Source organism: Giraffa tippelskirchi, chromosome 6, assembly GCF_054371585.1.
Source record: "Giraffa tippelskirchi isolate mGirTip1 chromosome 6, T2T-mGirTip1v1.2.pri, whole genome shotgun sequence".
NCBI lineage: Eukaryota > Metazoa > Chordata > Mammalia > Artiodactyla > Giraffidae > Giraffa > Giraffa tippelskirchi.
The window spans coordinates 170,763,456-170,776,753 of NC_137280.1; the positions used below are offsets into that span (position 1 = coordinate 170,763,456).

Below are 13,298 nucleotides of genomic sequence, written 5' to 3' on the forward strand. Positions count from 1 at the left end.
ACACATTTTCACCCTTCTTTCCATGTTTAAACTTCCATACCAAATTAACAGCAACATAATCACGCTTCTGCCAAATATGCCACAATTATAATTCTTACAAACAAAAATGTTCTCACTCTCTCCCCAGAAAGGTCATTTTCACCCGTCTTCAATCCAATCACAAACCTGAATGCATTTCTTCAATATAAAAATGAGTTGCAAATGGTATAAGTAAATGGTATAAGTAAACAAAAAAGTAAGCAAAGATATAGGCCTAACTAAAACGGTGAGGGAACTATACCGCAAAAGAAATCATAATCGGACTTAGAACCACAGTTTAACAGATCTAAATTAGCAAGAAACAAGATATAAACATTTTTCTGTACCTAAAAGAATTTTTTCAACTCTCATGTTAGATGTGGCCAAGGAGGATGATGGCCAAGGCAAAGAATGTCCTGTTAGTAACTATGTCTGTCTCTGGGATTGGGGCATTAGTTCCTCCTCTAATTCATGAATAGTTTGCAACCTAGAGACAAATTTGTAAAGTTATCTTCCACAATACTCTTCTGTTAAATAGTAAGGGAAAGAGGAAGAGAAAAACTTAAAAATTGAAATACACACAAATATATATATGTTTATGTGTGTGTACACATAAAACAAGAGAAAAATGCACAGTTGCTACATATTTATTTAAATCTGAATATACCACAGCTGATATTCATAACTTCCTTTTTCCATTATTCACCCTTTCTTCTTCCTCTAGGTCTCAGATAACACATATGTAGGTTACTATCATAAGGTATGTGCCTCCCTCTTTAAGATAGTACCCAAACTTCTGATTGTTGTCTCCTAGCCGAAGCCTCATCTGAGTCTTTAATAGGACAATATAACAATCTATAAGGCTAAGGGTTTCTAGTTCATGAGCTGTGTAGTAAGGCCAGTGAATTCCATGAACATGAATGTCCTGATGTACTTCTTTGGCTGTAAGATGAGTTCCTTCATTAAAAGCAATGTGATAATACATAAGATGATTATGATGGTGCATGAGGCACTCATCAAGTCCAATTATAGTTGTTCTGGCAGAACTGTGGTGCTAAAAGAACCCAGATCTAAACATCTATTTCACTAGGGAGAAATTAAACAAACAACATAGTCAACCTGGCTCTAGGTAGCTGGTTGATTTCTCTAGGTAATGGAGTTATTTCCTGGACTGTATTGAATTTTCCTCGTGGCAATTCAGACACTCAAAAATGCAATAGTCAGACCAGCTCTGGTAAAGATAAATCCTTGCATTCAGCTCTCATATAAACTTTATCTCTAATGCAATTATCACTATAAATATGAGCCCATTGAGAACACATACAATGGCAGGGCAAAGAGGCTGATTAATATTCACAGGATAGTTTATCTATCTACTTCATTATTGATAGCTTCCTTTGCAATGGATTTCTTTTGGTGAACATTCAAATAGGATAACTTTGCCCATTCAGAGATACATACTACTTACCCAACCATTTCCTAGTCATCAAATGGTCAAACCATTAACAATCGCAGCACGGTATCCAAGCAATACAATCAGACATACTCTCCAATGTTTTGCCCACTGGAAGGATTTCCTTTTTCCTCTGTTTTTCAGGGCTATGATGCTACATATAACATTATACTGTAGCATACTTTGGCCTTCAAAAAACCACAGGTTCACCAAAGATTATGTTCTTTCTTAGTAGTGGATGGTAGAAATGAAGAAACTTTTCCTTCATTTTAGAAGAGGTAGCCCTGCAGCATATCAGTTATATGCTGATATATCAGCATATCCCTAGAGGCATCGCTGAAGTGGCAGGCAAATTTGGGGTATATAAGATATTATCTCCCAGGACAGATTTTATGTTAGTCATTCTAAGAAGGCTGGAATCTGATTCTAGCTATGAGTCTAGTAGCAGTGAGAGGTAGGATGGGTCAAGAGAGCAATCAGTATTCCCTTAACTCAGGTGAAGTAAATTCAGTGTCGGCAAGCAAGCAATTGCTTTTTTGAGACATAGGAAGAATGGTTGCCTGTACTGGGAAAGGAGGTTCAGGATTCAGGGTTTATAGTTATGCTTTTGGCCCAGTTCTCAGGGTTCTACTCTCCTCCAATCAATGGCCCAACTCTCACACATGAGATCACATGAATTTATGAATTCAACTTACGCTGTAATTCTGCAAGTGTGGATAAGGGTTGCTATTGTTTCAAATACACAGTATGAGGCTAAAAGGGAAAATTCTCACAGGACCATCAGAGAACCTCACACATTTTCTAATCATGCCCTAAAATTCTCATTTTCTTTAACTTTTTCAGTGAAGTGAGAAACAGTCAATCCCAAAAACTTTGTAGTCAATAATACCACCATAGGAGTTAACTGCAGAAGCTATTGGTCTCTCAAAATCTTGACTCTAATAATAACTTTACCCCAGCAACATTTTAAAAAACTCTTTTAAGTCACTTCATGTGTTGACTTCCAGTGTACCGTTTTCCACAGGAACAAATATTGCTTTTTTCATTACTTTCAAGCCCAGTCAGGTCAGATAACCAATTTGGGATTCCTATCTTTGAGGGCTGATTTGTTTGTATTTTTCCTGGTTCAATGCCTGGTATGGAGTACTACATTAAAAAATCATATATTTTTTGCAATTTATAGACAAACTAGTTTTATTACATTAATGAAGCCAAAAATTTAGTAAAAATCCTTTTCAAATATCTTTATATTATATATCATGATATTGACAAGATAAAGGAATATTATTCCCATTACACATCAGATACCTTAACCGATTTATTATACACCTCAATTCATAATTTTTCTGAAGAATATGCTTTTAATATGATCTTATTTCTAATTGAACAAACATGGACTGGAATGGGTGAATTGAACTCAGATGACCATTAAATCTACTACTGTGGGCAAGAATCCCTTAGAAGAAATGGAGTAGCTATCATAGTCAACAAAAGAGTCAAAATGCAGTACTTGGATGCAATCTCGAAAATGACAGAATGATCTCTGTTTGTTTCCAAGGCAAACTACTCAATATCATGGTAATCCAAGTCTATGCCCCGACCAGTAACGTTGAAGAAGCTGAAGTTGAATGGTTCTAAGAAGACCTACAAGACCTTTTAGAACTAACACACACAAAAAAAGATGTCCTTTTCATTATAGGGGACTGGAGTGCAAAAGTAGGAAGTCAAGAAACACCTGGAAATGCTTTCAATTTTTCACCATTGAGGATAATGTTTGCTGTGGGTTTGTCATATATAGCTTTTATTATGTTGAGGTATGTTCCTTCTATTCCTGCTTTCTGGAGGGTTTTAATCATAAATGGATGCTGAATTTTGTCAAAGGCTTTTTCGATGGATGAAACTGGAGCCCATTATACAGAGTGAAGTAAGCCAGAAAGAAAAACAACAATACAGTATACTAATGCATATATATGGAATTTGAAAGATGGTAACGATAACCCTATATGCGAGACAGAATAAGAGACACAGATGCATAGAACAATTTTATGAACTCTGAGGGAGAAGGTGAGGGTGGGACGTTCTGGGAGAATAGCATTGAAACATGTATATTATCATATGTGAAACAGAACACCATTCCATGTTTGATGCATGTGACAAGGGCTCAGGGCCGGGGCAATGGGATGACCCAGAGGGATGGGATGGGGAGGGAGGTGGGAGGGGGGTCCAGGAAGGGGAACACATGTAAACCCATGGCTGATTCATGTCAATGTATGGCAAAAACTATTACAATATTGTAAAGTAATTAGCCCCCAACTAAAATAAATAAATTTATAAAATAAAATAAAAAAAAAAAGAAACACCTGGAGTAACAAGCAAACTTGGCCTTGGAGTACAGAATGAAGCAGGGCAAAGGCTAACAGAGTTTTGCCAAGAGAATGCATTGGTCATAGCAAAAACCTTCCAACAACCCAAGAGAAGACTCTACACATGGACACCACCAGATGGCAAACACCGAAATCAGACTGATTATATTCTTTGCAACCAGGGATGGAGACGCTCTATACAGTCAGCAAAAATGAGACCAGGAGTTGACTGTGGCTCAGATCATTAACTCCTTATTGCCAAATTCAGACTTAAATTGAAGAAAGTGAGGAAAACCACTAGACCATTCAGGTATGACCTAAATCAAACCCCTTGCAATTATACAGTAGAAGTGAGAAATAGATTTAAGGGACTAGATTTGATAGAGTGCCTGATGAACTATGGATGAAGGTTTGTGACACTGTACAGGAGACAGGGATCAAAACCATCCCCGAGAAAAAGAAATGCAAAAAAGAAAAATGGCTGTCTGAAGAGGCCTTACAAATAGCTGTGAAAAGAAGAGAAGCAAAAAGCAAAGGAGAAAAGGAAAGATATACCCATTTGAATGCAGAGTTCCAAAGAATAGCAGAGAGAGATAAGAAAGCTTTCCTTAGAGATCAGTGCAAAAAAATAGAGGCAAACAATAGAATGGGAAAGACTAGAGATCTCTTCAAGAAAATTAAAGATACCAAGGGAACATTTCATGGAAAGATGGGCTCAATAAAGGACAGAAATGGTACGGACCTAACAGAAGCAGAAGATATTAAGAAGAGGTGGCAAGAATACACAGAAGAACTATATAAAAAATATCTTCACAACCCAGATAATCACAATGATGTGATCACTCACCTAGAGCCAGACATCCTGTTATGTGAAGTCAAGTGAGCCTTAGGAAGCATCACTATGAACAAAGCTAGTGGAGGTGATGGAATTCCAGTTGAGCTCTTTCAAATCCTAAAAGATGATGCTGTGAAAGTGCTGCATGCAATATGCCAGCAAATTTGGAAAACTCAGTGCCCACAGGAATGGAAAAGGTCAGTTTACATTCCAATCCCAAAGAAAGGAAATGACAAAGAACACTCAAACTACTGCACAATTGCACTCATCTCACACGCTAGCAAAGCAATGCTCAAAATTCTCCAAGCTAGGCTTCAACAATACGTGAACTGTGAACCCCAGATGTTCAAGTTGGTTTTAGAAAAGACAGAGGAACCAGAGATCAAATTGCCAACATCCGCTGGATCATCAAAAAAGCAAGAGAGTTCCAGAAAAACATCTACTTCTGCTTTATTGACTATGCCAAAGCCTTTGACTGTGTGGATCACAATAAACTGTGGAAAATTCTGAAAGAGATGAGAATACCAGACCACCTGACCTGCCTCTTGAGAAATCTGTATACAGGTCAGGAAGCAACAGTTAGAACTGGACATGAAACAACAGACTGGTTCCAAATAGGAAAAGGAATACGTCAAGGCTGTATATTGTCACCCTGCTTATTTAACTTATATGCACAGTATATTATGAGAAACTCTGGGCTGGAGGAAGCACAAGCTGGAATCAAGATTGCCGGGAGAAATATCAATAACCTCAGATATGCAGATGACACCACCCTTATGGCAGAAAGAGAATAAGAACTAAAGAGCCTCTTGATAAAAGTGAAAGAGGAGAGTGAAAAAGTTGGCTTAAACCTCAATATTCAGAAAACTAAGATCACAGCATCCGGTCCCACCATTTCATGGCAATTAGATGGGAAAACAGTGCAAACAGTGGCTGACTTTATTTTGAGGGGCTCCAAAATCACTGCAGATGATGATGGCAGTCACGAAATGAAAAGACATTTACTCCTTGGAAGGAAAGTTATGACCAACCTAGATAGCATATTAAAAAGCAGAGACATTACTTTGTCAACAAAGGTCCATCTAGTCAAGGCTATGGTTTTTCCAGTGGTCATGTATGGATGTGAGAGTTGGACGGTGAAGAAAGCTGAGTGACAAAGAATTAATGCTTTTGAACTGTGGTGTTGGAGAAGACTCTTAAGAGTCCCTTTGGGCTTTAAGGAGATCCAACCCATCCATCCTCAAGGAGATCAGTCCTGGGTGTTCATTAGAAGGACTGATGTTGAAGCTGAAACTCCAATACTTTGGCCACCTGATGCGAAAAGCTGACTCTTTTGAAGAGACCCTGATGCTGGGAAAGATTGAAGGCAGGAGAAGAAGGGGATGACAGAGGATGAGATGGTTGGATGCCATCACCGACTCAATGGACATGAGTTTGGGTAAACTCCGGGAGTTGGTGATGGACAGGGAGGCCTGGCGTGCTGCAGTCCATGGGGTCACAAAGAGTCTTGGACACGACTGAGCAACAAACTGAACTATTTCTAATTGTTCTTATAAGATTAACTAATTCAACAATGTTGCTTTTATAGCTTTGCAGTAAGAATTAACTCAGGAGGCCTGGGTTACTCAAGAAAGGCCTGGCTTCAGGACTGGTCTTTGGCTGGCTCCTGGGAGAGGACTCTGAGCCCTTGGAATATTCTGCTCTTATAAGTACTCTTATAAGAGTACTTTTTTATGCTGGAGGCCTTGGGCCACAAAGTACCATTTTGGTCAGACAGTTTATGTTAGCAACATGATTTGCAGTGAATGCCTTTTCTGTTGCATGTGAGGGGTGGGATAATAAACTCTGAGTAGCTGAGGTCAGTCACACAGATGTTGTATGTTTACATGACTGAGATCCCCCCTCAAAAAAAAAAAAAAACCTTGAACACCAAGGCTCACATGGTTGAGCTTCCATGGTTGGCACTCTTTGCAAGTGTTATCATACATTGTTGCTGAAAGTATTAAGCAGTCCCTGTGACTCCACTGGGAATGGACACATGGAAGCTTGGCCTGGTTTCTTCTGGACATTGTCTCATGTGCCTTTTCCCTTTTTTAATTTCCATCTGTATACTTTCACTATAATGAATGATATTCATGAGTATAACATCTTTCTCAGAGTCCTTCTAGTGAATCACTTAGCCTGAGTGAGGTTTTAGAGATGTCCAAAGTAATAGTTAATAAATTTTGAAGTGGTTAAGGCCTCCAAATGACTCTTCATGGCAAAGCATATCATTTTCATTGAAAAAACACTCTTTATAAGTATGTAAGTATCTAACAAGCTAAAGAAAACACTACTAAATAAAGAATATCTTCAGTTATATCTTTGCACTGAAATATTTCATCCTAACAGTTCAGAAAATCTTTCTTTGACAAATACTTTACAAGACAAAGCTCTTCAAATAAGTTGTCTGTTTGTGATTATTTTGAATATTTCACCAAGTTTAAGTGTCCAAAGCCATAGGTCTCCTTAATTTCAATTCAATATATGAAAATGAATTATTGTAATTTACTAAATTTTAAAAACAAAAGCCACATGAACAAATGCATAAAAAACATTTGACAAAATCTAACATCTTTTCATAATAAAAACACGTGATGAAAATGTGATTCAAAAACACATGAAACACTCCTTTGAGAGAAGGAGAACTTCATAAATTGATGAAGTGCATATGCAAAACCTACAACATACTGAAAAATTTAACTGCAGAGGTAGCATATGATCCAGCAATTTCACTCCTAGGTATAAATTCCAGAGAAATGAAAACATGTGTCCACGCAAACACTTACACACAGTTCCAGTTCCATGTTTAAGAAGCTTAGAGGTCACCACTATAGCCTAAGTAACAAACCGAGTAAGACTGAAAAAATAACACTCTTCTTGGATACATAAAAGATGGGAAGACACAGGGCAAACGTGACAAAATTTTGAATTCAACTGTCATCACAATTCATTAATCCATACATTTAATCTTGTGTTTGATTTCCAGAAACATGTGGTTTAAAAAAATGATAGTTTATTTCAGGGCTTTGATGGGAGCCCTCGAATTTTCAGATGAAAACGTTAGCTGAGGGTTAACAAACCCAAGTCTGTCATTTTTCCTTCATAAGTGCTTCAGTTCAGTTCAGTTCAGTCGCTCAGTCGTGTCCAACTCTTTGCGACCCTATGAACTGCAGCACACCAGGCCTCCCTGTCCATCACCAACTCCCGGAGTTTACTCACACTCATGTCCATCGAGTTGGTGATGCCATCCAGCCATCTCATCCTCTGTTGTCCCCTTCTCCTCCTGCCTTCAATCTTTCCAAGCATCAGGGTCTTTTCAAATGAGTCAGCTCTCTTCATCAGGTGGCCAAAGTATTGGAGCTTAAGCTTCAACATCAGTCCTTCCAATGAACACCCAGGACTGATCTCCTTTAGGATGGACTGGTTGGATCTTCTTGCAGTCTAAGGGACTCTTAAGAGTCTTCTCCAACACCACAGTTCAAAAGTGTCAATTCTTTAGCGCTCAGCTTTCTTTACAATCCAACTTTCACATCCATACATGACCACTGGAAAAACCATAGCCTTGACTAGACAGACCTTTGTTGGCAAAGTAATGTCTCTGCTTTTAAATATGCTATCTAGGTTGGCCATAACTTTCCTTCCAAGGAGTAAGCATCTTTTAATTTCTTGGCTGCAATCACCATCTGCAGTGATTTTGGAGCCAAAAAACTGAAGTCAGCCACTTTTTCCCCTGTTTCCCCATCTATTTGCCATGAAGTGATGGGACTGGATAATATGATCTTAGTTTTCTGAGTGTTGAGCTTTAAGCCAGCTTTTTCACTCTCCTCTTTCACTTTCATCAAGAGGCTCTTTAGTTCTTCTTCACTTTCTGCCATAAGGGTGGTGTCATCTGCATGAGGTTATTGATATTTCTCCCGGCAATCCTGATTCCAGCTTGTGCTTCTTTCAGCCCATCGTTTCTCATGATATACTCTGAATATAAGTTAAATAAACAGGGTGACAATATACAGCCCTGACGTACTCCTTTTCCTATTTGGAACCAGTCTGTTGTTCCATGTCCAGTTCTAACTGTTGCTTCCTGACCTGCGTACAGGTTTCTCAAGAGGCAGGTCAGGTGGTCTGGTATTCTCAAAGGGCACTCAAAACATTCCATCCAACACCAGAGTCCTTATAGTCATCATTACTATCATAAGGTAAACTATAGCATCCACTCAGCTTTCAAGGTACATGCTGCACCTGGCATTTCATCCCAGTCAAGCACAGGTGATACCTTGATTAATTATGATACCACCACATGCCAAGAATTACCACCCATTTTCCATTGGCAAAGAGCTCAGCATTTCACTCAAGATTAAAGGTCCAACAAAACCAACCCTAAAATTCCAGCTTTATGAGTATATATCTTCTGGGACTACTCCTGATACCAATTCCACACTATTCTGAATCCAATCAGAAGAGAGAAACCACGCAGTAATTTGAACAAGAAAAGTTTAACATAAAGAATCAGTAGCTATAATGGGGGATTTGCAAAACAAGGCATTAGGTAGTTACAAGTAAAGAGAATGCTAAAGAATATAGAAACAGCCAGTGTGAGGAACAATCACTTCCCCTAGGACTGAGAGTACATTCAAGGGCTAAAAGCCAGACCTTGTGAATAGGGCACAGCCATGGCTTACTGAATGACCAAGAAGTCACTGTGATGCCATGCTAACAAAACTAGCAGGAAATCTATACTCTAAAACCTTGTGGTAGTTCTCCTTCTATGTGCTGGGAAGATCTCTTCATGAGAGATGCCAGCCACTGAGGGCTTCTGGCCACCATGTACTGCAGGAGAGGGATACCAGAGAAAATGCAAACACGCAGGAGCCTGATGATAGAGAAAGCTGTACACACTGCAGAGGCTCGCCAAGTAAACACCCTGGAACCAAGAAGTAATATTTCCTGTGCAGTGGCTCTCCAGTACCTCCTACTGCCAAAGTTGAACACTGTTACAGCTGGGGAAAAAAAAAATTAGAGGGCACAGGTCCATTTCCACAGAGTCGGCAAAATGGATGTTTGGAACTGAGAGGCAATAAATTGACAAATTGATTGTGAAAGAGTTCATGTAAGCACTCAATCTTACATAAACTCTTTCAGAAAAAAGAAGAGAAAGGAATGCATCCAAATTTAATGAAGTCAGTATAAGCTGATACTAAAGACAGGCAAAAACATTTTAAGAAAACTACAAACCAATACACTCATTTAAAAAAAAAAATTCTTAGCAAAATTTTCGCAAACTGAATCCAGCAATCTATAAAAACAGAAAATAAGCTAGCAATAAGGGTTTACCCCAGGAATACAAGGTTGATTAAACATCCAAAAATCAAAAAAACCCCACAATATATAATGTTAGTAGAATAAATAAATAAATATGATGGTCTCAATTGATACAGGAAAAAAACACTTGATAAAATTCAACACCATTGATGATAAAAAAAATTAACTAAAAAGAAAAGGGAACATCTTCTGAAGTTAATATATTTAATTGCGAAAGGCTAAATGATTTCTACCTAAAATCAGGAAAAATAAATGAATATCTCTTTCAAAACTTCTATTCAAACTGTACTGGAGGTCCTAGTCATGGCAAGAAAGCAAGAAAAAGAAATAAAAAGCATACAGACAGGGAAGAAAGAAGTAAAATTGTCCTGATTCACAGATGACATGATCATGTCGTTAAAAATTCTAAGGAATCTGCCAAAAGGCTCCTAAAAGTAATAAATTACTATAGCAAACCTGCAGGAGTGAAGACCTAAGTAAATAGATATACAACGATCAGGTATCAGAACATTCGATATTGTTAAGATCTCAATTTTGCCACTCACCATTCTGAAGCAAGGCTTTCCTGTATCTGTTTATTTACCAAAACACTCATTCATTCATTTCCTTATTCAAAAAGTATTCTACATCCCCAGCTATTACTGTAACTATTTGTCAAGGCATAATTCAAATCCTTCTTTCCCAAAGAAACTTCTTTGATGATTTCTCAAGACAAAATTGATGACTATTTATCAATATTTGTTCCTCTCATATGGTTCTTATCACATACAATCTTTTTACTGAAGTTATTTGGATACAGCATTTTAGAGCAAAAAGAGATCCTGTTTGGCAGCCTCCAATATCATCAGTGTAAAAAGGCTTGTGAAGAATATACATGCAATGGGAGTGGTGAGGGTTGTGGCCAAGTAGACAATACATGCCCCGCTATTGTTTAGTCGCTAAGTCGTGCTCAACCCTTTGCGACCCCAAAGGCTGTAGCCTGCCAGGTGCCTCTGTACACGGGATTTCCCAGGCAAGGATACTAGAGTGGGTTGCCATTTCCTTCTCCAACGTGCCCCCTCTAAAGGCATTCAGATTCACATTTTTTTGTCCAAATGTGCGGACAAACATAAACACCTTAGAGTTTGATATCGTCTGAGGCCCCACGCCACCTCTTCAATTCATACATGAGGAAACAAGATCCTGGAGGGAAGAGGCTCGGCCAGGGTGTCTCAAAATTGTGGGTAGAAGCAGAAACCACCTGGTGGTCACACTCTTTCCGACCTTATTTTAATCCCCTAAGTGACTCGGCCTTGAGTGAAGGAGCTTCTCTGGGTTGGTGACCAAACACACCTGGTGAAACGACTCAATGACACCTTCATTCCGTCAAGGTACCTGGAGGCCAGGCCCCACGGTGAGGGAGAATTACGTCAAACCGGGGCCTGAGGAGCTGAAGTAAACCAGGGCGGGGCCCTGTGAACCTGCGCTGATTTCAGACGCGCCTGGAGAACGCTGGTGAGCGCATCCACGTGGAGCCGGGCCTCCACACCACACGGGGCCCTCCCACCTCCCCAGTGTGGGGGGCCCCCTGCACTCTGGCGCCTCCTTCAGCCCTCCTCGGGGCACCTCGCCCCTCGTCGGCCTCCTCAGTGTAGGGGCCCCTCTGGCGCCCCTTCAGCCCTCCTCGGGGCACCTCGCCCCTCGTCGGCCTCCTCAGTGTAGGGGACCCTCTGGCGCCTCCTTCAGCCCTCCTGGGGCGCCTCGCCCCTCGTCGGCCTCCTCAGTGTAGGGGCCCCTCTGGCGCCCCTTCAGCCCTCGTCGGGGCACCTCGCCCCTCGTCGGCCTCCTCAGTGTAGGGGACCCTCTGGCGCCTCCTTCAGCCCTCCTGGGGCGCCTCGCCCCTCGTCGGCCTCCTCAGCGTAGGGGCCCCTCTGGCGCCCCTTCAGCCCTCCTCGGGGCACCTCGCCCCTCGTCGGCCTCCTCAGCGTAGGGGCCCCTCTGGCGCCCCTTCAGCCCTCCTGGGGCGCCTCGCCCCTCGTCCGCCTCCTCAGCGTAGGGGCCCCTCTGGCGCCCCTTCAGCCCTCCTGGGGCGCCTCGCCCCTCGTCGGCCTCCTCAGCGTAGGGGCCCCTCTGGCGCCCCTTCAGCCCTCCTGGGGCGCCTCGCCCCTCGTCCGCCTCCTCAGTGTAGGGGCCCCTCTGGCGTCCCCTTCAGCCCTCATGGGGCGCCTCGCCCCTCGTCCGCCTCCTCAGTGTAGGGGCCCCTCAGGCGTCCCCTTCAGCCCGCGCCAGAACGCGCTCTCCTCGACAGCCCCCTCGGCGGGCTTACATTGAGCGGTGACCAGAATGCAGAAGAAAATCAGGAAGCAACGGACGTTGTTAAAACGCTGACACCAGGGGAAAACCAGACAGCCCAAGCCGCAGGGCCCCTCCGAACTCTCTTTCCGGTTTCCGAGTCCCGTCTTGGCGCCGCGCTGCGTGGCCCCGGCCTGGCCGCCTCCCTGTCTGCTGAAAGCGCCGAGCTTCAGGAGGCTAACCGGGTAGATCCTGAGGTGCGGGAGCTTCCGCCCGGCCTTCTGGGCCTCGGCCGGCGGCCGGGTGCTCTCGGAGGGCGCGGCCTGCTCGGCCTGCGGCTGCACCTGCGCCGGGGCCTGCGCCGCCTCCGGATGCACCCGCACCAGGCCCCGCGGCATCGCGCTGAGCCGGGGCCCGCGGCGGGTCTCAGCTAGAAACAAGCCTGCCGGGCCTGGAGGTCGGGGATCTGGTGGCCACCAGGGCCGCCCGCAACCCCAGCCTTCAGGGGGAACGTTTCTCCCTGGGCAGGAGGCAAACGTCCCGCGGGAAGGTTGGCAGTTGCCCGGGGAGAACGTCCGGGGCTGCTTCCGGCTTTGCTTCCACGTGGGGCAGGGGCAACGCTAGTCCTACTCTGTGTGTGTGTGTGTGTGTGTGTGTGTGTGTGTGTGTGTGTGTGTGTGTGTGTGTGTGTGTGTGTGTGTGTGTGTGTGTGTGTGTGTGTGTGTGTGTGTGTAATTCGGTCGTGCAACGCTAGTCCTACTGTGTGTGTGTGTGTGTGTGTGTGTGTAATTCGGTCGTGCAACGCTAGTCCTACTGTGTGTGTGTGTGTGTGTGTGTGTGTGTGTGTGTGTGTGTAATTCGGTCGTGCAACGCTAGTCCTACTGTGTGTGTGTGTGTGTGTGTGTGTGTGTGTAATTCGGTCGTGTCCGAGGACTGTAGCCCACCAGGCTCCTCTGTCTCAGCCCATGGGATTCTCCAGGCAACAGCACTGGAATCGGTA

At 42.7% G+C, this 13,298-nt stretch overlaps 1 protein-coding gene across 9 annotated transcripts in view; it reads right to left on the bottom strand.

Moving 5' to 3' along the window:
- SLCO6A1 (solute carrier organic anion transporter family member 6A1) overlaps nt 1-12,824 on the bottom strand; it is a 109,738-nt gene extending 96,914 nt beyond the window's left edge. For all 9 annotated transcript variants that reach the window (XM_081503624.1, XM_081503618.1, XM_081503627.1 and 6 more), the window contains exon 1: nt 12,333-12,824. In XM_081503624.1, the coding sequence (XP_081359750.1) occupies nt 12,333-12,696 (364 nt within the window). In that variant the 5' untranslated portion in view covers nt 12,697-12,824. The remainder of the gene's footprint in view (nt 1-12,332) is intronic.
- Between the last annotated feature and the right edge of the window lie 474 nt (nt 12,825-13,298).